Source organism: Aspergillus novofumigatus (assembly GCF_002847465.1).
Source record: "Aspergillus novofumigatus IBT 16806 chromosome Unknown P174scaffold_4, whole genome shotgun sequence".
Classification (NCBI taxonomy): Eukaryota; Fungi; Ascomycota; class Eurotiomycetes; order Eurotiales; family Aspergillaceae; genus Aspergillus; species Aspergillus novofumigatus.
This window is the reverse complement of record NW_020194277.1, coordinates 346,426-370,853: the sequence shown is the minus strand read 5'-3', so window position 1 is coordinate 370,853 and position 24,428 is coordinate 346,426. Positions and strand designations below refer to the sequence as shown.

The 24,428-nt window shown below is 51.9% G+C and overlaps 11 protein-coding genes across 11 annotated transcripts; 6 read left to right on the top strand and 5 right to left on the bottom strand.

Moving 5' to 3' along the window:
* The first annotated feature begins 3,361 nt into the window (after positions 1 to 3,361).
* Positions 3,362 to 4,791, top strand: P174DRAFT_157507 (putative FYVE domain protein). Its single transcript, XM_024821186.1, has 2 exons — positions 3,362 to 3,912; positions 4,111 to 4,791. The coding sequence occupies exons 1-2, from the start codon at positions 3,487 to 3,489 to the stop codon at positions 4,543 to 4,545; spliced, it is 861 nt and encodes a 286-aa protein (XP_024682208.1). The 5' UTR covers positions 3,362 to 3,486; the 3' UTR covers positions 4,546 to 4,791.
* Positions 4,792 to 4,995: 204 nt separating this feature from the next.
* Positions 4,996 to 5,655, bottom strand: P174DRAFT_511905 (GNAT family N-acetyltransferase; the record flags this gene model as incomplete). Its single annotated transcript, XM_024831833.1, has 3 exons — positions 4,996 to 5,160; positions 5,181 to 5,600; positions 5,623 to 5,655. 3 exons carry the CDS (start codon positions 5,653 to 5,655, stop codon positions 4,996 to 4,998), a joined length of 618 nt encoding a protein of 205 aa, XP_024682207.1.
* Positions 5,656 to 5,899: 244 nt separating this feature from the next.
* On the top strand, positions 5,900 to 7,666 carry P174DRAFT_430608 (rRNA (cytosine-C5-)-methyltransferase RCM1; the record flags this gene model as incomplete). The annotated part of the gene is made up of 2 exons (XM_024825642.1): positions 5,900 to 6,100; positions 6,173 to 7,666. The coding sequence occupies 2 exons, from the start codon at positions 5,900 to 5,902 to the stop codon at positions 7,664 to 7,666; spliced, it is 1,695 nt and encodes a 564-aa protein (XP_024682206.1).
* Positions 7,667 to 7,707: 41 nt separating this feature from the next.
* P174DRAFT_483972 (uncharacterized protein) lies at positions 7,708 to 9,251 on the bottom strand (the record flags this gene model as incomplete). Its single annotated transcript, XM_024830756.1, has 5 exons — positions 7,708 to 8,480; positions 8,557 to 8,759; positions 8,817 to 8,885; positions 8,937 to 9,062; positions 9,143 to 9,251. The coding sequence occupies 5 exons, from the start codon at positions 9,249 to 9,251 to the stop codon at positions 7,749 to 7,751; spliced, it is 1,239 nt and encodes a 412-aa protein (XP_024682205.1). The 3' UTR covers positions 7,708 to 7,748.
* Positions 9,252 to 10,901: 1,650 nt separating this feature from the next.
* On the top strand, positions 10,902 to 13,268 carry P174DRAFT_511903 (putative long chain fatty alcohol oxidase; the record flags this gene model as incomplete). Its single annotated transcript, XM_024831832.1, has 4 exons — positions 10,902 to 11,275; positions 11,329 to 12,440; positions 12,494 to 12,647; positions 12,707 to 13,268. 4 exons carry the CDS (start codon positions 10,902 to 10,904, stop codon positions 13,266 to 13,268), a joined length of 2,202 nt encoding a protein of 733 aa, XP_024682204.1.
* A 212-nt stretch (positions 13,269 to 13,480) lies between these two features.
* On the bottom strand, positions 13,481 to 14,212 carry P174DRAFT_459768 (glutathione S-transferase family protein; the record flags this gene model as incomplete). Its single annotated transcript, XM_024829807.1, has 2 exons — positions 13,481 to 14,092; positions 14,162 to 14,212. The coding sequence occupies 2 exons, from the start codon at positions 14,210 to 14,212 to the stop codon at positions 13,481 to 13,483; spliced, it is 663 nt and encodes a 220-aa protein (XP_024682203.1).
* A 727-nt stretch (positions 14,213 to 14,939) lies between these two features.
* Positions 14,940 to 15,500, top strand: P174DRAFT_420201 (F-box domain protein; the record flags this gene model as incomplete). Its single annotated transcript, XM_024824853.1, has 1 exon — positions 14,940 to 15,500. The coding sequence occupies one exon, from the start codon at positions 14,940 to 14,942 to the stop codon at positions 15,498 to 15,500; it is 561 nt and encodes a 186-aa protein (XP_024682202.1).
* Positions 15,501 to 15,568: 68 nt separating this feature from the next.
* P174DRAFT_459766 (putative voltage-gated K+ channel beta subunit (KCNAB)) lies at positions 15,569 to 16,864 on the bottom strand (the record flags this gene model as incomplete). The annotated part of the gene is made up of 6 exons (XM_024829806.1): positions 15,569 to 15,793; positions 15,853 to 16,395; positions 16,423 to 16,528; positions 16,573 to 16,639; positions 16,695 to 16,717; positions 16,770 to 16,864. The coding sequence occupies 6 exons, from the start codon at positions 16,862 to 16,864 to the stop codon at positions 15,569 to 15,571; spliced, it is 1,059 nt and encodes a 352-aa protein (XP_024682201.1).
* Positions 16,865 to 18,127: 1,263 nt separating this feature from the next.
* P174DRAFT_370931 (Zn(II)2Cys6 transcription factor) lies at positions 18,128 to 20,182 on the top strand (the record flags this gene model as incomplete). Its single annotated transcript, XM_024822354.1, has 4 exons — positions 18,128 to 18,402; positions 18,457 to 18,948; positions 19,001 to 19,475; positions 19,520 to 20,182. The coding sequence occupies 4 exons, from the start codon at positions 18,128 to 18,130 to the stop codon at positions 20,180 to 20,182; spliced, it is 1,905 nt and encodes a 634-aa protein (XP_024682200.1).
* A 56-nt stretch (positions 20,183 to 20,238) lies between these two features.
* On the bottom strand, positions 20,239 to 22,203 carry P174DRAFT_371026 (putative MFS transporter; the record flags this gene model as incomplete). Its single annotated transcript, XM_024822359.1, has 7 exons — positions 20,239 to 20,477; positions 20,524 to 21,058; positions 21,115 to 21,210; positions 21,261 to 21,386; positions 21,450 to 21,734; positions 21,795 to 21,890; positions 21,994 to 22,203. 7 exons carry the CDS (start codon positions 22,201 to 22,203, stop codon positions 20,239 to 20,241), a joined length of 1,587 nt encoding a protein of 528 aa, XP_024682199.1.
* Positions 22,204 to 22,957: 754 nt separating this feature from the next.
* On the top strand, positions 22,958 to 24,419 carry P174DRAFT_511897 (TauD/TfdA dioxygenase family protein). The gene is made up of 5 exons (XM_024831831.1): positions 22,958 to 23,308; positions 23,359 to 23,453; positions 23,507 to 23,948; positions 23,998 to 24,101; positions 24,163 to 24,419. Exons 1-5 carry the CDS (start codon positions 23,101 to 23,103, stop codon positions 24,364 to 24,366), a joined length of 1,053 nt encoding a protein of 350 aa, XP_024682198.1. The 5' UTR covers positions 22,958 to 23,100; the 3' UTR covers positions 24,367 to 24,419.
* The last annotated feature ends 9 nt before the right edge of the window (positions 24,420 to 24,428 follow it).

The window sequence follows — 24,428 nt, the reverse complement described above, 5'->3', positions numbered from 1 at the left end:
CGGTATAGGAAGGACAAATACAGTGTAGAGACCAGAATTAACCTACACAGACCTCGAATAATGGTTCTACTTTAATATGGAGAAGAGAGGTACAAGGCATAATAACCCACAGGGCAGAGCCTGAAGCCGACAAGATCACCTGACTTCAACCTGCAGAAGGATCACGAAACATATTTCCATATTGAGTGGCTCTAACTCCGTAGTAGATCTTGACCTTCAATTGCTCAGCCATTCTTATGGCTGCGGAGTTTGGCAACAATAAAAACAATTAACCAACTATACTAGCGGATCTCTAACAGTTTCTTATTACCAATAGCAATACTCTATGAGCAGTCTGGACCAGCTACGAGAGGGGCTCCAACGCATGTCAAGAATGTCTGACATGTGAGCTGCAGCGGCCAAACGGTGAGTGGAAGACCTTGCCTTGGACAGATACATAGCCGCGGTGCGCTGCGCGGTACGTACCACCCCTCAATACTTGATCCACAACCCCTCAGGATCCCAACTGTGTGTTCTTGATCATAACACTTGCGGTTGCTTGACAACAGTTGACACTCTTATCAAACAGAAAGAATACTAAGAGAGAGCCTTTTTCTCGAAGAATCCAAAACCCCAAGTCCAAGGGCCAATGGAAGCGCTAACCTTACGCGGCAAAATACAAGAGAGCAGACTGCTCCAATCTGTTACATAATCTCAAGTCATTTGCCCAAGCCGATGGAAATTCCGGAGACCGCCGTTCGGGGTCTGTCCGTGCAGTCGGGGGCACTGTCCAATGGGAACGTGTGTGCTCTCCTGAGCCAATCAGCTCTCTGCGATAACAAGATCAAAGAACCTCCAATTCCAAGGCGACGCCAAGAGCCCCACCGAGACCGCTTGCAGGATTGATTGGTTTCCACCCTTTGGTTTGGACGCCATAACGGATTGGCCAGGTAGCAGTGCCCAATAGATAGGGTAGCAGCTCGTTGTAGTATGCTGGAAGTGGGATGGATTCCTGGCTCGCGATCACACCGCTAGACGATGGTTTGGGAACCAGACCGATAAGGACGGGATATTCAAGGAGAAAGGGGGATCTACCTTCAGCATCATCCTGTCGTCAATGTTTGTCATGAGGCTACTTGCAGTATGCATCGTAAGTTTGATAAAAGAAATTGTAGGTATGGAGCAGTTGATATGCACATACCTCTTCAGTTATGGGTATGGAGCCATTCTGCTCCGTCCCTACTCGTGAACTACTCCGTTCAGGGTAAAGAGACATCTCGGTCAAGGTGGCCACTGTGGGTCATCGTCGCATGTGGAATTTTGGAGTAGCATCCAATAAGAGTAACCGTTTTTCATCTTAGTCTTGACTTCGGTCCGTCCTTTGGAAATCTGGATCCATCTTATGAAAACCAGAGAGCTAGCATCACAAAAGCAGCCTATGAAGTACTTCAGCCTGTACGGTGGCGGGTTGGAGATTTGGAGATGGAACATCATCGTCCATCATCCACAACGTAACAGTGGAGACGACAGTTGAAGATGAGCTGAGGATTGCCTGAAGGGGCAAGAAGTCATGCTCATGCTCCTCTTGAAGTCAGAGGTAAACCTCATGGGGCTTGCCACTCGCATCAAAACCAGACCACGGAAGGGAGTGACGACCAAACAGACGGCAATGCGAATCAAGAAGAAGCGGTCAACAGTAGCTTTGATGTCCAGCATTCGAAGTTGTCATTAACTCATTATGACTCGAAGTGATTTGCAAGGGAGAGGATGCGATAGGGGAGGATGAACACTCTACTCCGTCCCGCAAGATTATCGGAGTAGATAGGGAGATAGCAAATTAGCCAGTTGACGGGCTCGCTGATCCTGGGCATGTTCGGCAGAATGTCCCATCCCGTCCATGATTTGCTGCCTTTCCTCCAACCGGAATCCCACCTGGGGCGACTCTGCCATACCGCTTATTTGGATGAAACGCGAAGCTCCCCCAGAAGGAATTAAGGGACACCCATCTACTCCAAGACTCTTATCTTCTCTGTATCTACTCCATACTACTAATTTCAGAGATTCATCAGGAAGAATTATGATCATCCATGAATGAGATTCATAGCTCGACTGTCATTTAGATAGATTACACACCGGACCCGCAGAATGCTGAATGTCAGCAGCTAAACCGTAACACTAATAGAAATTAATCCGGTAGACTAGGTAGACTAGCTAGACTACAAGTGAGGCTAAGGAAATCCCGAAAATCAGCCAAAACAAAACGGCCTCGGTAAAAGGCCGTTCTCGATCAAGTACGGATAGACACCAGTACACTATTTCTTCCGATGGCTGGTTTTCGGGATTCACCCATAAACGCCGTTTTGGATATTGAGACAACAATACAAAGTATTTGTCTTCAAGATCATGATGCAGATGGCCAAAACCATATACATCATAGCTTTATGGTCTTCATCATTTCGGGATAATATCCATGTATAGACCCTGCCACCATGAATCTTATATGCTCCATGGGCCACTCAGCGTTGTTCACCGCTGTTCACCATCCGTTCAATGCCGTCATGATTATGATCGTTTGGAGTTTATTAGTTCGGCCTTGGTAATAGAAGACATACTTTACAGCGTATCTAAGGGAAGTCTGTAAAGGCAAGAAAACCCGTCCGTCCAACCGGCGCACGATGATTAGCGTCCATTTCCTCTAGTTAGATAGCTGTTAACAAATAACGTGGCAGGGATTCGTTTCGAGCGATCCCCATCTCCATCGTCCATGCCTCGCCTTGCTCCACTGTGTTTCTGCGGACTTTCTAGCCTCAAACCTAACCTGTTAGTGTCTTTCGGTGTCCTCCACAGGGCAGCATAATAATACTACTACGGGGTACTAATAATAATAATTAATACTATGTACTGAGTAGACTATCTACTAAGCATGGCAAAAAGCGGTCCCTCCATTCCGCCGTTTCGAGTACCGTCGCCTCTTTCCCCGGCTAGTAATGTCTCTTCTGGCTGTTCCATTCTTCCATCCGGGACTTGGCTCGTTCCCTGGGATATCCTTATTAGTACTCGGCCTCGCCCAGATCTATACCACGCCTTTGGTTTTCTTCTCCTTATCTGTGCAGTAAGCCCTGTGAGCAAGGTACATTCTTCTGCTACATCCATCCAACTAGCATTTGATCAGTCAAGCGCTTATATTTTTGCATATCCCTTGTATCCCATACATCATAATCATCATTCCGATTTGCATATACTGCTTCTTCCTTGAACCTCCCATTATTCTTACTGGTCGCTGCTGTCTACAGTGAGCGATGCTTGTCTGCTGCCATTCAACAAGACTTGCGACCACCATTCACCACCCCTGAACCACTGTGTATTCACTGCTTTTGATAAGCATATTGCTACTCGCCTCTCTCTTCCGCCATTATTTCAGTGTTCCCTCTTCTTCAACTCTCTGTTTGAAATCACCCACATTTACGAATCTCGATCCCCTTACGAAATAGACACAAACTAAAGATCATGGCCACTCACGTTGTCACTACCACTATTTCTCCTCTCTCTGCCAACCAGATCTCTGTTTACGGCCATCCGTCTCCTGTCAACTCGGCTTCCGCCACCCCTGCCAACAATTCTCCAACTTCTCCCCGTCTACAGCATCTTCCTTTGCAAAGTCGCCAGCTGCGGCCTCTCAAGGGTCCCTTGTACGTCCCCGCTGCACTGCGTCCTACCGAACGCCCTCAGAAGTCCTCTCCCCCAACCCCTCCGCGCAGTGCGCACGGTTCTCTGGACAGTTTGAACGACGAAGAGCCTAGTACGCTCGTCAGCCGTCGTTCGACCATGGAGAGCAACTTTAACAACACCATCAGCAAGCTCGCTGAGAATGAGTGGATGAAAACGGAGCACCTTGGTCAAGTTACTGGTCTTCCCACTAGAGAACACTGGAAGGTTAGTATTCTTTTTTCTTTTCTTCGAGTGTGAGCGAGGGATATAGTGGGATATATACACCTTATCCTCGCGCAAGAATACTCGCAGATGGCGTGTAAGCACGTCATCACATGCGATGGCGTGACTTGACCCTTATGCTGCTGGGATTCTACTTTTGTGTTAGGCAATGAGCAAAATAACTAACATGCTCCCTCACAGGCGGATGCTGCTTCTCCTAACTGTGACTCACCCACCTGCCGCTCATCTTTTGGCCTCTTCCTACGTCGTCACCATTGCCGCCACTGCGGACATGTGTTCTGCTCCTCTCACACTCCCCATATGGTGCCTCTTGATCAAGATGCTCGCTTCCACCCTGAAGGAGTTCCTTCTCGCGCCTGCGATCTCTGCTGGAGCGCTTACCAACGCTGGGAAGAGGCTCGCACTGAGCGTTTGAACAAGATCCAGACCCTCTTGACTCAGCAGGAGACGACTAGCAATAGCAACCAAGACACCGAGTCTGCCACCAACGCTACAGCGAGCTCCGACACTCCGCAGCAAGACGATCTTTCGAACCAAGCCACTAATGCTCCTCAGGGCCAGGCTACTGAAATCGCTGCCAGCGTTCCCCGCGGATGGAACTGGAGCACCTTCTAATCGGATCACTGATCTACGCTCTACGACAGTCCTACATTTTCTGCATATGCATGTCATCTCCAGATTCACTCTCTGAATCTGTCCTCATGATCTTTCAGCGAGGTCTTTCTGACCATCATTTCGGTCAATTTCGGTCATCTGCGCGGAGTACTGGTTTTCATTCCGGGTTCTTGCCTTTCGTACCCTTTCTTTTCTCTTCGCATATTTTTTTCATGCGACTCATAGAAAGGGCTCATTGTCTTTATTGTTCAGACTCAGGATACCCCGTCATGCTCCTTTCTGAGCGGCGATATGTTATTCAATTCTCATGGTTCACGGCGCTTACGAAGGAATGGCGTGGCTATTACATTATTTTCTTCTTTAATCAGGGTGCCATAGATGGTTTTCTAATACATTACAATGATTTTCTATCTAGATATTTTCGCTCGCATCGTTTCTTCCACTCTAAATCTATGAACGAGGCTCTAGGTCAATCCTCTTCCACATCCCTACATGCTCAATCCCCTCCTCATCCCACCTCCCCATCTCTTCATCCGTCACAAACCCAAGCCGCTCATACATCTTCTCCCCCTGCACCTGCGCATGGACCAGCACCGACCCTTTCCACCTCAACTCCTTCCCCACCACCCGTCGACATGCCTCCTCAATCTCCTCCCCATGGCCCTCGCCCACCCCAACGCCTCATCAACCAGTCTGCGCCCCAGCCCAAGACCCCGGTATTCCCTCAAAACCGCCACCCTCGTCAACTTGATATACGGCTCATGCGCAATATCGTACTTTGGTAGTGACGCATCAGCTCCCGGATTCGTGATCAGTTCATGCGGTGCATGCGGCGGTGGGACGAGCCGGATCACCGCTACGGGGGTCTTGACGCCGTTGCTGCTGTCATATATCACCCATTGCCAGCTGCGGGGGTCGTCGTCGTCGATCTCGGCCGAGGCGGGGACGTGCTGTTCCTCGACGAAGACTTTGAGGCGGATGGCCATTGCGTCGTTGAAGACCGGGGGGTTGTTGGTGGGAATGGGTTGGAGGGGTGGGGAGGGTGAGGTTCTGGCCTGGAGGGGGTTGGATGGCGACGGTAAATGAATTTGGGGTCGGTTGGATGGTCATTTTGATGTGCTATGCGTTGGCGGCCGGGGGAGGAGTAAAAGGAGTCAGGATAGATCCTCAATTGATAGAATGAATGTCTTGAATTGATTGGGTTGAGAGGTATAGACGGAAGCACCGAGGCTTATCAGTCACTATCAGCAGCAACGGATGCAAACAGCGCAAAGTAGTGCAAACATGGCTGGGATTTTCCTGCATCATATCTAGCTTGGTGATGATTCTGTCAGAAAACTACCACCATAGATAAATGTCTCTTTACTACGACGCGGTCTCCGTTCTGACCGCCCCCTCATCGACAGGGGGTTCTTTCAAATCCCGCATCTACAGCTCGCGGAACCTCAAATCTTCCCCGGCGCAAATCTACGCTCTGGTCATCGAGGCCTCGAAATGGGATATCCTTCTGAAAGAGGTCATTGAGGCGGCGGGAATCCTCAAACAAGAGCCCAAGGTAGCTACAACCAGTTTCTGCCCATCGTAATAGATATTTCCTGCTGACTGACCGAGATCTGTGGTTGACTAGCTCACTCCCTTACTTGGCCTACTTCTCGTCCACGACCACCTCCTCGCCAAGAATGGCATCGCAGCCAACGCAAACCATCCGCTCCGCCAGGCGGTCGAGAGACACAAGACTCGACTAAAGGGGGAGTTTGCCAAGGCGCGCGTGCGCCGCGGATGCGCCTCGATACCCGATCTGAAGGCCGCCGTGCTGCGCGAGAAACAGGCCGCGCAGGGTGCGCTCGGGACTTCTTCGACGGCCGTGTATCCGCGCTGGGTGCGGATCAACAATCTCCGCACGACGATGGAGGAGCAGATCCGGTCTACATTCAAGGCGTATACCAGTGTCAACTCGCTCGCGGAGCTAGGGGAGAAAGAAGAGGCGAAGCTGTACGTTGACCCGCACGTGCCGGATTTGGTGGCCGTCGCGCCGGGCGTGGATTTCACATCGTCCCCTGCGTACAAGAACGGGCAGATCATCCTGCAGGATAAGGCGTCGTGTTTCCCGGCGTATTTGTTACTCGGGGATAGCGAGGAGTGGTCCGGCGACCTGCTGGATGGGTGCGCGGCGCCTGGAAACAAGACAACGCACATGGCTTCGTTGCTTGCGAAGCATGCCGCTGATAAGGACATCACCCGCCACATCTTCTCCATGGATGCTTCCAAGGTGCGGTCCAAGACATTGCAGAAAATGGTCACCGCCGCGGGCGCAGACAACATCGTCACTGTCCTCCAGGGCCAGGATTTTCTGGCGCTCGACCCCACCGAGGACCGCTTCGCAAACGTCACCGGACTCCTCCTCGATCCAAGCTGCTCCGGCAGCGGGATCGTCGGCCGCGACGACGTCCCCAAACTCGCCCTCCCCGCGGCTGCATCCACGCAGACCGGCAAATCGCAGGGGAAGAAGCGTAAACGCAGAAGCGACGACGACGAAGAGACTCAGCCGGGAACCGTAGCCACTTCGGCCCCATCTTCAGCTTCAGCCACAGATGAAAACGAGTTCGCGAGCGCAACCCTCGACCCGGACCGTCTGACGAAACTCTCCAACCTGCAAGCGCGCATCGTCGAACACGCGCTGAGCTTCCCGGCCGCCACCCGCGTCACGTACAGTACATGCTCCATCCATCTGATCGAGAACGAGGCGGTTGTTTCTCGTGTGCTGGCCTCGGAGGTAGCGCGCTCTCGTGGCTGGAGGATCATGCGTCGGGAGGAGCAACCACGAGGCATGAAGGCCTGGCCGCATCGCGGTGTCAGGACGGAGAGCCGATATGCTGATGCGGAGGGTGACGGGGAGGGCGCTGCTACTGCTCCTGCTGTGGATCTATCCGATGAAGAGCTGGAGGCCTGTTTGCGGTGTTGGGCCGATGATGAGGAGGGACTTGGTGGGTTTTTCGTCGCGGGGTTTGTGCGTGATGAGGGAAGTGTAAACCGTTCTACTACGGAGGAGCCAGTGTCTCAGGATACGGATGAGGATCAGGAAGGCAGTAATGAGGACGAGTGGGAGGGTTTCTCTGATTGAAAAGTCTCTTGTGTTACGTCTAGCAGTAGCTTACTACAAAGTGTATTATAGATTTTCATTGCTGCAAGGTAGCACAAGGTCATCAGGAACCCAAGAACTCCCTGGATCGATTCCTCACCCTCTCTTCGGTGTAAACATCCAACTTGACAGCTATCAGGACCAACTCTGCATTCGATGCGGGACCAGACTCAACCACTAAACGCCACTGTCCCTTCCTCACTACCAGGCTCCCAGACTCCAGATCCTCCTCTACTCGCTTCCGCTTCGCAGGTGGCCGCTCAGAGGCTTCTGCAGCCCCGCCTGGAAAATCGAGGTAATCGATTGTCTGTCCGTTCAGAATCAGCTCCGTCTCACGCTCCAATCGGATCGAGAAACTGTCCCCGCCTGTAGAGGGGTGTGCTGATTCCCCAGTCCTGTATAGGGGGCCATCAAGGCCGACGCTTTTGGCAATCACCTGCGCCAAGCTCGACATGCGGGCTTTCGCCAGATTCAGGAAACCCCCGCGCATGGCGCGTGCGTCGAGGATCGTACTCTCGTCGCCGATTTCCAGGATCAGGTCGTGAGGCGTCTCGTCTACGAAAGGGCGTGCGTACGTCACGCGGTAGCGAGTTGTGGAGCCGGTGTCCCTCGAATTGTCTTCGCGTGCATGGCGGATTCCGGAGGGACGTACATCGTCTAAGCGGATGACGATCTCCGATCGTTGCCGGATGGGATTGAAGCTGATGTGGTGCGGGATGAGTTTCTGTTCTAGGCCGCGGAGGTGAAAGTAGCGACAGTCGCGGAGGAGCTCAGCGCGATGCTCCTCATTCTTGATCTGGAGGGGTATCCGCGAAGGAGGTGGAGGAGCTGTGCGAATACGTCGCCCGAGCGGTGGGTAACGCGTGGGGAACGATGGCGGGTGGGCGCAGCAGGCCGTGACGGTCTAATCCGGGGAAGATCTCGCTTGGGTTGGCGAAGAAGATGGCGAATCCGAGGGAGAAGAAATTGGGAGAGTCACCGGGTCCGGAGAAGATGTCGCGCGAGATTTGGAAATGGCGTTCGCCGATTTGGATGAAGATTTGGGATTCGAAGAGCTGGGAGATCAGTCGGGGTACTGCGATGGATGAGTCTTCGTTCTTGAGGACGCAACAGATAGCAATGGACTCCGTACAGGTGTAGAATTGTGCGTCCGCAAACAGTTTGACAAACTGCGACTCATCCTTGGGTTCTACGTGATAGCCTGTAACACGTCAATCCTGACCTCCTAAAGACTGGTCGCGTTTCATCCTACCCTGCAGGTGTCTGGCGATCTCTCGAAATGTTTCTGGATCTCGGTCAATGTATAGCGTCCGGATAGTCGCGTTCTCTCCGTTCTGGCGCAATTGTTCTTCGAAGAACTCGGAGAAATAGGACGGGGCTCCAGGACGTTTAGCAGGAGGTCATTATAGGCGCGAGCACTTCAACTGACCATCGGAGGCGATCGAGGCCCGGAAAGACGAAAGAGCTCGGTCCCGATCTGGATCGAGAAGACCTTTTCGGTCGGCAGCGTGGACTTGGCCTTTTGGCCAGGGGAACAATGTTGCGAATCGGAGTCAGTGCTGGCCATGTTCGTGTGCCTTCTCCTTGTTCCGTCACTTATATGTCCTCCCAGTACTCGTTGACGGCTCGGATGATTGAGGTCCAGTTCTCAGGTCACTTTGCGCGTTGTTTACCTAACAATCAGAGTTGTATCGGGCTAGAGATCGTCATGCGAGCGTTTAGAAACACTGAAGTGACCCCTGGATTGCGCATGGGCGTTAGTAACTGGAGATGAAGGTAATGTGGATGTGTTTAACTTACGCCTGATGGCACAAATAAATCAATTCAATCCATGGATGCAGCTATTCATCGAAATGGACGCGAGCACCCGTGTGAGTGAAGAGGTAGCAGTGGTAAGCAATGACGGGCGCTTGAGCTAAGGCACGCGCGACCGCAAAGTGCGCATGGCTCGGGGATTTTGCTTGACTTGGAGCATGAGATGGCTTCCTGCAGGATCATTCTTTTCATTTGATAGTACAGTATACATGAATCAATCATGTCACTCAGTAACTTATTATCACTTCACTCTGTACAATCACTACTAGAAGGGCTACATCATTTCCTAGTGCGAGATACTCTACGCACTCAATGCGAACAAGAGCGAAGCGTCATCAACCACTCCACTAAACACCATATGATAGACATCTTAGCATCTCAGACTATTAATACCCGATCGACGAACTGTCTTCTGACGATCAATTGAGTGTAAAAGACCCCAATTCTCTTGTTGAGGGCGAGGGACAAATGACGAATCCATCTTGGAAGCTACGAGAGTATCAACAACTCAACTCAGAATCCAGGGATTTAATCATATCAATATCGATCAATTGCCCTTGATTCGAAGAAAGCGACCGTTGAAAGGGAAATCAGATACCTCTCTCTCTGCTTGAAATAGAATTGTCTCCCCAAAGGTGTTCACATGGAGACCCCGGCCAAACGGTAATGGATCTCGGCTCAGCGACGGTCAATCGTTCCTCTTCCCCGCACATCTCCAGACTCATCATTTGACTGCTGTGGGAACAACGTGAATGATAGGTCTTCCCAAGAGCTATGGCGTTAACTAAGGGCGCTGGTCTGAAAATGTATCCCCAAGAGCGGCCGATCCTTCCTTAGTCCAATTATTCGACAACCTTTGCTGCTATTTAGACTCTCGGAGCCTCGACCCACAGCGTCCTAAACTCAGGCAATATCATGGCCACTGCCTCGGTTTCGAGCTCTACGGGATTGTCGAAGCGACCTGGTTTGAGACGGCGAAGAGCAATAAACCTTAGGTTGACAGGTCACTGAATCATCCCACTCGGAATCGCCAATAACAATCCTAATAATTGGAGCGGAGGGCCGGACCGGGTTTTGGGCTTGTTCGCAAGCATTACTCTTCTGGGCAGGGCAGTTCGTGCCTAAGAAGGAGCAAGAGCAAACTACCTACATACGGCTCCTGAACATATCCTGAGCAGCTACCGCTTTGGGCTGAAGCAGGAAAGCATCACCAGGACGTTGTTTATCATCACGCCGCCCGCTGTCTTTCTTCGTGTTTTGCTCCACATCCAAGCGCGGTCGGTTCTTGACAGCCTTGATCCTCGTCCTGGTTGACAGCCATTACTCTCTGCAGGCTTATTCTACCTATATATTCCTCGTTCTCGAGGCAACTACTTATTACTACTCTTCGGCTGTGTTCATCATGGCTGAGCAGGCTGTAACTACATACGTCCCCCTGGACGTGTCTCTTCCACCGATTCCTGAAGGGCAAGTCTTTTCCGACTTGCAATGGAAAACGTTGTTATCTCTGGCAGACACCGTGATTCCTTCCATTCGTTCTACGTCACTTACAAAGTCACTCTCTACCAAGGTGGTACCTGAATCGACATTCAAGGAAGCTGTCTCGACTCTGGCATCTCACATCCACGACCCAGACGCCACAAAGATTGCTGAACAGTATCTGGAAGAGAATGCGTCCACCAACCCCCAGTTCGTGGAGGGGCTGCGGCGACTTTTCGCCGACTATATCCACGAAGAAGGGAAAAGCGGCATCAATCTCATCCTCAATGCTCTCAAGTATGTCACCCCGCCATCGTTTACTTGTCGACTGACCAAGTAACAAAATCTAGCTCCAAAGCTGGTTCGCTCATTCTGACTGGCTCGACCACTCCCATTCAAGACCAACCGTTTGAAATTCGCGAGAAGATCTTTTCTGCTTGGGAAACTTCCCGAATAAAGCCTCTTCGCGCCATTTATAGGGCGTTCACGGCCATTTTTAAGAAGACTTGGGCCACGTCGAGCCCCACGATCCGTTCAGTCGTTGGCTGCCCTCGTGTTCCCATCCACGGCAAACCTGCGGATGGGTTCGAATACGAGTTCCTGCAGTTTCCCCCTGGCGACGAACCTGAAACCATAGACACGGATGTTGTGATAGTAGGGAGCGGTTGCGGTGGCAGTGTCGCTGCCAAAAACCTGGCCGAGGCTGGATACAGAGTATTAGTCGTGGAGAAATCCTACCACTACCCATCCAAGTACTTCCCCATGAATTTCAACGAGGGCTTTGTCAGCATGTTCGAGAACGGAGGAGCGACGACGAGTGACGACGGGTCGATTGCCGTCCTCGCTGGTTCCACATGGGGCGGCGGTGGCACTGTCAACTGGTCGGCTTCGCTGCAGACACAGGGCTATGTGCGCCGGGAATGGGCAAGCAAAGGGCTGCCGTTTTTCGAGTCTTATGAATACCAGCAAGCCTTGGACCGTGTCTGCGATCGGATGGGTGTCAGTAATGACCACACCGAGCATAACTATGGCAATCGTGCTCTCCTTGATGGGGCTCGGAAGTTGGGATATGCAGCCAATCCTGTCCCTCAGAACACAGGCGGATCGAGTCACTATTGCGGATACTGCACGATGGGCTGCCATTCCTGTGGCAAAAAGGGGCCCAGGGAAACTTTCTTGGTCGATGCTGCCAAAGCTGGCGCCACGTTCGTTGAAGGGTTTCGCGCGGATAAGGTTCGTTTCAGGATGACCAAGGGCGGACGGGTGGCGTCTGGAGTTGAGGGAACCTGGACTTCCAGGGACTCTTATCTGGGAACCGCTGGCACGAACCGTACGAGCCGCAAGGTGATCATAAACGCTGCTAAAGTCATTGTTTCCTGTGGAACATTGCACAGCCCGCTCCTGCTGCTGCGTAGCGGACTCAAGAACCCACAAATCGGGCGTAACCTCTACCTCCATCCTGGTGAGTCTTGAATCGATATGGCCGGCCGCCGAGACTTTCGCTAACAACTATAGTCGTCCTGTCATGTGCTGTCTTTGACGAGGAAGTCCGTCCCTGGGAAGGTTCTGCTTTGACCACAGTCGTCAACGAGTTTGAAGATCAGGACAGCCAGGGTCACGGAGTCAAGATCGAGAACGTGGTAATGCTTCCTGCGCTTTATCTTCCGACGTTCCCATGGCGAGACGGACTGGATTACAAGCTCTGGGCGGCCAAGTTGCCCGCATGAGCGGCTTCATCGCTCTGACCAAAGAACGAGACGCGGGACGAGTGTACCCTGACCCTGCAGATGGACGTGTCAGGATTGACTACACCGCGTCGGCCTATGACCGGAAGCACATTGTCGAAGCCCTGATTGCGACGGCAAAGATAGCTTACATATCCGGGGCAAGGGAGTTCCATACTTCGAACCGCGAAATACCGCCATTCATCCGTCCCACGGAGGCATCGGATCCCAATGCGCCCGAGGGCGTCACCAACCCAGCACTTCAGGCGTGGATTGCCGAGCTCCGGCGCAAGAACCCTGTCGATCCCGAACGCACACAGTACGCCAGCGCTCATCAAATGGGTACCTGCCGTATGGGGTCGTCCCCGAGGACGAGCGTCGTCGGCCCGGACTGTCAAGTCTGGGGCACTCAGGGTCTGTACGTCATGGATGCGTCTGTTTTTCCCAGTGCTAGCGGTGTGAACCCGATGGTGACGAACATGGCGATTGCGGATTGGGCCAGCCGGAAAGTTGTAAGATCTTTGGAGGAGGCGAACTATGGCAAGAGCGTGTTGGCTCGTCTATGATGACTACGGACTGTCTCCTAAGCATATCAGTACATAACTTGGTTTAATCCTGATGATATCCATAGCTGTTTAGTATTAGGGTTTGGAATTTATTTTTCCTCGTGATTCAGCATCCACGTAGTAGCGGTAGCGGTTCTCTGGATGTATTAGGCAAAAAAATCAATTGCTTGGATAGATGCTATTTGGTATCGTGATATGCTAAAGTATGACAATTAAGCCTTGGGGATCTCACGCTTCTCGACGAACTTCTTCTCACCAAAGGCCTGCTTGACGCCCTCGCTCTCGATGGTCTTCTCGTACCAAGAGACGACGAAGGGGTACTTCTGGCGCATCTCGCGGTCAACAATATGGGAGAAGGCCCAGTAGAGGGTAGCAGCGACAGAGATATCCGCCAGACTCAGCTTTTCCTCGGTAGCAATCCAGTTGCGGCCTCTGAGGTGGCCCTCCAAGTATGCCAACGACCGCTCCAACTTCTCCAGGTTCTTCTTCTCGACACCCTCATCATAGGCCCCATAACCAATCCGAGGCAGAATCAGGGGAATCAAAGGATTCTGGATCTCCCCATCGGCGAAAGCAATCCACTGACGGATAGCTGCGCGCTCGACGGGCTTGGTACCCAGCAGCTGTGCAGAGGCGGGCCCACTCTCGGCGACGTACTGCGCGATAGCGTCGGATTCAACGAGCTTGGTGCCGTCTGCGCCTTCGAAGGCGGGGACTTTGCCGAAGGGGAATTTGGCGAGGAATTCGGGGGTGCGGTTATCGGTGCCGATTTTGAAGGCGGGGGTTGAGATGGTGAGGTTGTTGAGGTTGGCGGCGGCGAGGACCTAGTCCGTTATTTGTTTGTTAGTCTGCTGGTTGTTATACAGGGGAGAGGGGGGAAGAGGGGTATGTACCTTCATGACCCTCGGGTTGTTGGGGTAGGAGTAGATTGTTCCGAAAGACATTTTTGGTGGATGTGTTGGAGTTGATTTCGTTAGGGAGGTAGATGGTATGTTCTTGCGATGTTGTCAATAATCAGTACAGAGTGTCATTGTCTCTGACTGCGTTCATATACCTCTCTCTTACTGCGTGCATTTCCAATGATGACAAATGGAGGCTATGGAGCTGACAAGTGGAGTGGAAGGAGATCGAAACGCGGAATCGCCGTTTAGGATAGTTGAACGGCGAACTAGACAGAGTGTCGTTGGTCGATATGGACAGGTTGTTGTCGTCTTTTTTAGAAGTGAGGATAGAAATATATGGAATGATACTTTGATGGTATACTATGTATATATCGTATATTGCCAGTTTGCCACTGAATTTAAGCTTAGATCCCTTAAGATTCCTGGCGTCAGGGGCCGAGCGAGGAGGTCCTATCGGAAGTGATGGGGATGGACTAGTGTATGGCGACATTGTGAAGGTTTATGAGCAAGCATCAAGATAGATTGAGATATTGATTGATGTCTGGTTTTTATTCGTTCTTTACCATGGATGCAGTGATCTTTTTTGATACGAGGACTGATATGATAAGATTCATTCGATAAAAAACGAACCCCGCATTCTGACTCTATCCGTCTCCTGATCTCCTCTCTTCTGGGCACCATGAGATGCGCTCTCGCATCGAGCCACCTTCTGTCCAGACAATTACAGGTCGATCATAATAATACAATGTGACAGCCAGAAAATGAGATCATGCAGGATAGGGATAACCCGAGGCCAAGAACAACTCTCCTCTGTCTCCCTCCCGAACTCCACCTCCTCATCAGCACCTACCTCCCATTCCCCGACATCGCCTTCTTTCGCAGAACATGCGCATATCTATACTCGCTCCTCCCACCCCTCACTCACGCGCAACTTCTCCTAGCCGAAACCACCGAGTTCGCTTTGTCCAAGGACCTCTACGCATGCCGGTACTGCCTGCGTCTGCGTCCCGCATCGCGCTTCGCGGATCGGATGCGCAGACGCAGACGGGGCAAGTTTGGTCGGGACGCGGAGAAGCGGTTCTGTGTCGAGTGCGGATTGCAGCCGAGGAAGGGGACGGATGGAGAGGCGAGGTATGGGCCTGGGGCGCAGATGCGGATCGATGGAGTTCTGTATGTGATTTGTATGGCCTGTCGGAGGTTTGGGGCGATGTATGCGGGTGGGATTTTGTGTCAAGAATGTGGGCTGGAGAGGGAGAGGGTGCGGCGGCGGGAAATATTACTGAAGGGGAGAGAGTTGGGTCTATACCCCGAGGCTACGGATGAAGGGTAACTTGGTCGTCGTGCATTTTTCACGTCAACGTTATTGGTCTATCGTTCTATCATCTAACAAGACGTGGATTAGTCCTGTCGAGCGGGATCCTGTGCCGGCTTGTTGCCCAGATACTCGTCGATCTGGGACATCACTTCCGGAGTGAGCCTCGGGAGCAGCTTCAGGCTTTCGACGTTGTCGATGATTTGCTCCGGTCGCGAGGCGCCCGTGATGACCGAGGACACGTTTTCGTTCTTCAGGCACCATGCCAGCGCCAGTTGCGACAGCTTGACTCCTAGTTTATCCGCCAGCTCCTATGCCAGGTTAGTGCGGTCCTAGAAAGGGGGAGATGGATACCTGCCTTCAGACCGACGATCTTCTTGATAGTCGTCGCCCATTCGTCATTTCCATAATTTTGCCGGACGCTGTTGGCGAACCGGTCGTTGCTCTCGGCGAATCGTGAACCAGGGGGAGGCTGCGTCGTGGCATCGTTGTATTTCCCGCTCAGGAGGCCCATCTTCAGCGGGGAGAAGGTGGTCAGACCGATCCCGCAGCGCGAGTACAGCCGCTGGAACTCCCCCTCGACCTTTCGTCTATCCAACATGTTGTAAAGCGGCTGCTCGACGATGGGCGCAATGAGGCCGAGCGACCGGGCGATGCCGCAGGCCTCGGCGATCTCGTCTGCCGACCACTCGGATGTACCCCAGTAGAAAGCCCAGCCCTTCTCGATCACATGGTTGAAAGCGCGCACCGTCTCCTCCATCGGCGTCAGACGGTCCGGCCGGTGGGCGTAGATGATGTCGACGTATTCGAGCTGCAGACGTTCCAACGACGCCCGGGTGCCTTCGATGATGTGTTTGCGCGAGAGACCGTGGTTGTTGATTAGGATTTCACCGTTTGCCATGCCCCAGTTGAGCTACATCTGTCAGCCTGGGTTATTCACTATTGGCCGATGACGAACCTTTGTGCTGATGACCAGGTCGCTTCGCTTCCACCCGAATTTCTTGATGGCTTGTCCCATGACGACTTCAGATTGTCCGTTTGCATAGCTGCTTCGTGAGCTTGGATCATTGTACAGGAGTAAAGGACATACCTTTCTGCTGTGTCGAAAAAGTTGACTCCGCAGTCATAAGCTTGTTTCATGCAGTTGAAGGTGATCTCTGGATAGTCTCAGTCTCAGCGCCACACTTGCGTTCAAACATTGAGGGCAATTACCGTTATCGACATGACCACCGAAGCTGTCAAAAGCATGTTAGAAAATGTTGTATGCTTGAAACCAGAACAACTCACGTTAACCACCCTCCCAATCCAATGACGGAGACATGTAGACCTGAGTTGCCTACTCGTCGGTAGAGCATGTCTTTGTTCTTGTTAGGCCACGCCATGATTGGAGAACAATCGATTGACTCCTGCGATAATTTTTGTATGCTTTTGAACTGATTTGAAGAAAGAAGGGTCTTCAACCAATTTATCTTCGTGGCTAACAGCTCTAGCCTTCTATTGCAAGTCGCAAGTCGCAAAACGCCGACACAGTAAGCGGATCGGGGACCTTAAAAGGAAATTGGTCAATGTATAGTTTGTAAAGTGGGATGACACCAAGCTCATGATGTTTGCTGTACAAACAGAGCTCCATTTGCCTTTTTGCCAATATAGCCGGCACCAATCATGGCTGTAATTGTTTACAGGCGCGGGGTGCTGCGGAGTAGGGCGAAGTTCTCGGAGTAATACTCGGAGGTTCCTTTTCATCTTGGGTTAGTCTCGAGGATGGTGAAAGTGATCCACGGAACTATGGAACGTGTCCAGGAGTTGAATACGACGAAAGTCTGCATCATCGAATGAGATGATGGCAGTGCTTGGGTCTGAGGTGGAGTAGCACGAGAAATCTGGACATTAAGTACACAGAAGAGTAGCTGCTAGAGCAGAGGACTGAGGCATGAATAAATCAGGTGACTGGTAAGAAATGCTTCATTTCTACTCTGTACTGTCTCGCCCCTCTACGGAGTAAGTCCTTGGGCCGTATCGCACTCAACTGTTGACACCACATTTGTACCTCAGCTACATCATTTCTCCTTCTATTCACTACCTTAGATGTCCAGCCCTCTTATGCTTCAACTAGAACAGGATCCTTTCTCCGTTCCAGCATGGATCTGGCTCGGCCTTCTGATGCCCGGTTTACGGCCCGGCCAGAAACTCAACACCATAGTGGGCCTAGCCTAGCTATGGCGTGCCGCGTGGAGAAAGTAACGCAACTTTGGGCTTGTAGCATGCAAGATCGCAAGTCGATAATGACAAGCTTTTCCAATGCCGACTTTTGAAGGAATATTGTCGTGTGGATTTGTCCAGGGCACATTTGACAACCTCAGCAAACAATACTTTGTTACAGCTGGTCTTGCACTCAATTATTCTACCAAGTCTGTTCAGCGTACCTTGTGACCTTGGACGTTGAGTTCATCCTTCGGCTTGGCTACCCCGCAGTCTACAAGGAGATCAGTGTGGTGTCTACTTCCGTACTCATCTGGATTCCATCGAGGTTTAGGATCACTCAACAGTCAACATTTTCCCCAAACGTGGTCGACGGTGGTCATAATTGCTCATCGCATGAATATGTAGACCGGCCGATGGTCATGATGCCTTGAGTGTCTACCAACATGCCAGCTTCACGATCAAATGTGACTAAACGTGCCTGTGACGGATGCAAGATTCGCAAGATCCGTTGTGGAGGCGGCCAGCCATGCCAGGCCTGCACCAATTCACGCATCAAATGCACTTATATTCGCGTTCAGCAGCCTCGGGGTCCGCAGCGTTTGCGCTCGACGACAAAGTACCTCATTGAGCAGACGCAGCGTGGACTGGACGCTCAAAATGGCGGATGTGCCTCCGTTCCAGTCGAACAGCCTGGTCATCAAGGTCATCAAACAGAGAGGTATGTACCGAAACATCGGCTCTCATATTTTTGGAACCTTATCTGACTGAACAGATTGCGAATACAGACCAACATTCTCGCTCCCCCGCTCTACGTATACCACATGCGCATGTACCCAGTTTGGCCCATAGTCAATGTCGAAAGCCTCATCTCGGCACTACAAGAAGATACAGAACGAAGGGATCTGTCAACCTATTCCTTGGCGACAGCCGTCGCAGCTGCAACGCTGGCTCAACTCAAGCTCGAAGATTTGACTACCGGCGACTCGCCAACCGCAGACGCATTCGCAGCCGAGTGCCTACACGCCCGTGATTCGTGTGGATATAAATCAAAACCAAGCTTGGACAATATTCGGACGTCTTTCTTCCTACATGTATACTATGAGAACCAACAATCTGGGGGAAGTGAGTCATTGCTTTATTTGAGGGAAGCGATTACCATGGCGCAAATGATGCGCCTACATCAGGAGGCTTCTTACATCGGACTCAGTCCTGAGGAAGAGCAACTCCGTCGTCGCATTTTATGGCTGCTTTTCGTGACGGAACGGTAATTCTCCTTCATTTCCGCCTGATCCATGCTATCCTGACATGGTGTGTAGGGGTGTTTGTATCCTCCACCAACTTCCGGCGATACTCCGAACTAACATCTCGACCCCTGGGCTCGACGTTAATGACGAGCCGCAAGTCTTACCCGCATTCCTGAAACTACTCAATCTATTCCGCCTTTTCGAAAAGTCGAAGATGTTTGATGTTATCGAATGCGAAAGCCTCGGGACTCATGACCTAAGCGGAGCTGGACCGGACGGAAGATTCCTTAAACTGCTACAGGACGGACTGCAGGACGGATCAGCACTACTGGATCATACCTCGGACGTGCAGAAGGCAGACCTCTGTGTCACACGGCATTGGATGCGTCTGATCCTGTGGAAGAATCTATCAAGAAACAGGACGGCAAACGCACATTCACCGACTTCGCTTTTCTCACCATTATTTCCCGTGATGGTCGCGAAGGAGCTCATGGCCATAGTAACTCAGTTACCAAGGCCGGCGATTGAGGCGCATGGCTTGGGAATGGTATGATTGCCCTTATGGACAGGGGACGCCGCTGACGTATGTAGGAGCTGAAACTGTATGAAATTGCCAGTTCGCTGGCGGATGCGGTTATGAATCTGGAAATGGTTCCGCGGCCTCATGTTTGGGACATCGAAAGTCGACCAAGTCAGATTTTGACCCGCTTACATGCCATTCTGTCAACGTTTCGCGGTGGTGGCAATAAGCAGCTGGTGGAATTGCTCTATAAGAAGATGGCCGAGGTGCAGTCGATTAGCAGACTCACATTGGGAGCGTCCCTCAAAGATCCGGCTAGCGGGCCGCAATTTCAGCAGTCACCGGAATCATCAACTTGTAGAGATGCAATGACGGAAAATGTACTCCTCGACCAGTCACTGGCCGAATCGAGTCAGGTCGTTACAATGAGCGGTTGGTTCAATTTTGGACCTTCATACACATTGCAAGAAGGCGGAGGCCTACAGCCAGATCGCTCTGATGACTGCATCTTGCCTAACGATATGATCACTGCGATAGCCTCGACATCTGACACTTCCTCGGACGCATGGCCCACGGAGTCCCTAGTCATCCCCGAAGACATTGGGGAGATGGCATCACTCTTCACCTCTTTGCCATCATGGACAACTTCTGAAGAAGAATTCCTGAGATCATTTGAACCTTCCTTACCCAATGACGATATGACTTTCTGGCACGCACCGGTAGTAGGAACTTGAACCGCAGCATTTTGCTTGCTGAGCGATATACCTGACATTATCTTGTACAACTGCCATCAATACTTGAAACGAAAATCTAGGCGTCTGTTTCCCTCCTTCTCCCTCGCGTCCTGATCAGACTGGTACAAGACCTTTTCCTCGGCCGACATGGCGCTCCACTTCCTCTCCTTCTGCCGGTTAAGATAGCGCAGGAACTCGCGCTGGCCGACAAAGACGATAAGGGCCAGCACACAGATGGATATAAGCACCTTGTTGCCCCTGTAGTAGTACGGCGAGTCATCGGCGCGATAGATTTCTGCCCGGTCAGCCTTGTCGAGGATACCAAACAAACATAATGGAACGGAACTTACGAGACGAAATAACCGACCCAACCTGCACAATCACATTATACGTCGCCGCCGTGATCGCCCTCTTCTTCACATCAAACGTATTCTCTGAGATCCACGACGAGACAATCGGATGGAAATACGGATACCCCGAGATCATAGTCGTGATTGCAAACCTGCCCCAGTTATACCCATGAGCCGGGAGCGCCAGCAACGCCGCCAGCAGCGGCAGCGACCACAGCTCGCCAATGAAGCAGTGGAATGTCCGCTCTTTAAAGAAATCGCTGCTCTTGGATAGCGCCAGCATGAGGATGATCTGTAGTGCGGCAGAGGGGATGGAGAGCATGTTTGCGTCGAAGGTCGAGAAGCCGAGGCGTTTGAGGGTGAGAGACAAATATGCTTGCACAGGGGACTGGGGGATGTATGCGACGAGGCCGATCAGGTATAATCCCCACATGGACTTGTCGCTCCAGGCGTTGAGGACGTCGGCTAGGGTTGCGCGGTCGTGGATGTGCGTGAGGCCTTTGGAGGGGTCGTCGCGGAGGAGGCGCTTTGTCATTTGTTAGTATGAGTACACTGCATTAGTGGGTGTAAGATATGACATACGTTAATCATGATGACTTCCTCGCGCTCGGTGTACCAGGACCGAGGGCAGAGGACACTCTTGGTGTGCGTTGGCGACTGGGGGAGGTAGAAGAAGCTCTAGAGGGTTTTCGTCAGTTGCAGTTATACAGAAGGGACGAGAGACATACAATCAGCCCAATCACGAAAGTCAACAATCCCTCAATCAGAAACAGCCAGAACCACCCCGTTTGGCCGTGGACACCGCGCATCTGTAGAATCCCTGCCGCCAGCAACGAAGAGATGATACGTGCAACCTACATCCATCCATCCATCAGCATCATAGCTATATAATTCGGACTAGGGAAACTTAAACTTACATTTAAAGTAGACCAAAAGAAGGACAACCGCACAGACAACTCCCCGGTCTTATAGAAATACGTCGCAAAGAGAATCGCCCCGGGGATGAACCCGCCCTCGCAGGCGCCGATCAGCGCGCGCGTCACGTAGAACGCAGCCCGGGAGGTGATCCACGCTTGCGTCCAGGAGACTAGACTCCAGGCCATCATCATGCAGGGCAGGACGCGCTTGAAGCCGAAGCGTTTGGTGAGGAGCTGGACGGGGAATTCGGCGGCGAGGAAGCAGACGAGTTGGATTGTTGTGCCCTGCATCATATCATCAGCTGGCTGCATTCAGTTTATAGAAGAATTGGTATAGAGGTGTACATTATTATAGTCATTAGTGGTCATATTAAGGTCTTTGAGGAAGTTATCTGTCAATGCATTGGAGAGATTGCCGCGGTCGAGTTGGAGGCCGAAGAACTGTATCAATCAGTACCGTCGTTCGTTCCATGGGCGAAGTTGAAGGAGGGAGTACCATGAGACAAATCCAGGTCAGTAGCATCAGATCCGTCTTGAAGACCACGCTGCGCTCCTCTTTTACGCTCCATGACGCTGTCGGGTCGAAGCGGTGGTATCCCTCGTACGACTCGTGGGGCGGCGTCACGCCGGCGAGCTGGGACTGACCCACGGCGACGGAGAGCTTGGAGGAATGGGTGTCGTCTTCTTCTGCTTCTTCATCTTTCCGTTTGGGGTGGGTGGTTATTGCGGCTTTGCCTTGTTCGATGTCTTCCATTTTGGAGTGTTACCAGGTGGTTGCTAGGGATGGATATGGGAGCATTGGGTGCTGTTGGGTGTATATATACTTCTATCATTCTACATGTTTTTTTTGTTGGATGGTCTAATTACTTGGAGCTACTTTACTAGCTAGTCTGTAGAATGTATGTCAAAAGCAAATTTCAGTTGAATACTCTCCCCGTCAAGGATGGTGACTGGCAAGCTAAAATGGCATAAAGAACTCCTCCGAGCACATCATCGATAGGCTGATGCGTACAACCAACCATTGTCCTGGAATGGTGCCACTTGGCGTTATTTCTTCAGGGTTTCTGATCTTAATCGGCTTGTACCCGATTGATTATTTCACAGTCATACTCTGTACCTAGAGATTGTTCGACAGTTTCCCCAGACTCATTCTGTCATGTGTACAGTAGCTAACGTAGCTACTGGCTAAGGGGCAGGCGTCTTCCCCGGATTGTCCAGACCTTGTACCCCCAGATGCGGCATCAGTAGCTTTCTGCTCCGTTACACAGAAAGGAGATGCTTCTGATCCGCCTGGTACTGCAGAGTAGTCGACCAATAATTCGCTGAGCAGCTACAAGTTAGAGGGTGGTGGCACCGAGAATTTCGCCGATGCCCCACCGAGAACAGCGCCGTCGGTTTCTCTTTTCTTCTGGATGGAATGGTGCCCCTTCCCGGTGCGGGGAAATGGAAATAAGACTGAGTAAACAGTCCAGATCGGTTATTCGTGAGTTTGCAAGGTCGCGATAGCCCGAGACCGAGTCAGTGGAGTGATGGTGTCACTTGAGTTTCGGTACTGCCTATCGTAGATGATATATAGATTCAATTTCCCGCGCAATGGACACATTTGACGATCACCTCAGCTAATATTATCGATCGTAGCAAACAAAGTGAAATGCCATCTGTTGCAGAATCCATCCGAGGAGGCCATGAACAGGCCCGGCCATCCATCTCCCAGCCGCTGGAGTACTCTGGCAGCCTGGACTCATTCTCTCATCTGGACCTGACCCCGGTCATTGGAAGAGAGTACACCGGCCTGCAAGTGGTTGATATTCTATCATCGCCAGAGTGCGACCGCTTGATTCGCGATCTCGCAGTCACCAGTACGTACCCTGATGCTGGCTGCATTCATCGACCAGAACTAACAGCACAGTCTCCCAACGGGGCGTCGTCTTCCTCCGTAACCAAGATGTCACACCGCAGCAAATGCGCGAGTTCATGGAGAAACTGACCGTTCTCGCCGGATGCGTAAGCAGTGCTCTCTCCCAGTGACACCGCACCCAGTTAACAAACTGCTACAGCCCGAATCCTCCGGCCTGCATGTCCACCCCCTCACCGAAGAAGGTAGCGAACTAGGCGACCAGATCAGCGTCATCAGCAGCGAGAAACAGAAGAAAGGAGGCGGCCTCACCCACCAGCTCAGCGACACCAGCCGCTTCGCCTCTGTCGGCTGGCACTCGGATATCAGCTTCGAGCGTGTGCCGTCTGACTACGCCATGCTTAAGATCCACACCCTCCCGCCGACGGGCGGCGATACCCTCTGGGCGTCGGCGTACGAGGTGTACGATAGGCTGTCACCGGCGATGGCGACATTCCTGGAGGGGCTGACCGCGACGCATGATGCGAGTTTCTTCCATGATGAGGCGAGGCGGTTGGGGAATCCGCTGCGAAAGGGGGTGAGGGGGTCGCCGTTGAATGTGGGCGAGGAGCTGCAAGCTGTGCATCCGGTTATTCGGACGAATCGTACGTTTGTCCTCTTGATTTGGCAGACTGTAATGGCTGACGGTGATAGCTGTGACTGGGTGGAAATCGGTGTATGTCAACCGGGGATTCACCAAGAGGATCAACGGGGTGACCAAGGATGAGTCGGATGTGCTGCTGCAGTATTTGTTCAATGTATGTTTTGCCTGCAATTTTAATCAGTATAAGTCGGTGATCGAGACACTGACATTCACAGTTGATCACGCAAAACCACGACGCTCAGGTGCGGTTCAAGTGGAACAAGAATGACCTGGCCATATGGGATAACCGGTCGACCTGGCATTGTGCCACATACGACTATGCTGAGGCGCGCGCGGGAGACAGAGTGTGTAGTCTGGGGGAAGCGCCGTATCTGGACCTCCAGTCCAGGTCGAGGAAGGAGGCTTTAAGAACTGATTGAATGTATGATATGATGAAGCTATGATTAATGTGTGAATTTGCCATTATACTTGAACAAATCGA

Bases quoted from the DNA above. Each gene is read 5' to 3' on its own strand.
- P174DRAFT_511897 (XM_024831831.1), top strand. From the start codon at position 23,101: ATGCCATCTGTTGCAGAATCCATCCGAGGAGGCCATGAACAGGCCCGG. The intron at 23,454-23,506 runs GTAAGCAGTGCT...AAACTGCTACAG, and splicing joins TGACCGTTCTCGCCGGATGC to CCCGAATCCTCCGGCCTGCA. The intron at 24,102-24,162 runs GTATGTTTTGCC...TGACATTCACAG, and splicing joins TGCTGCAGTATTTGTTCAAT to TTGATCACGCAAAACCACGA.
- P174DRAFT_157507 (XM_024821186.1), top strand. From the start codon at position 3,487: ATGGCCACTCACGTTGTCACTACCACTATTTCTCCTCTCTCTGCCAAC. The intron at 3,913-4,110 runs GTTAGTATTCTT...GCTCCCTCACAG, and splicing joins CCACTAGAGAACACTGGAAG to GCGGATGCTGCTTCTCCTAA.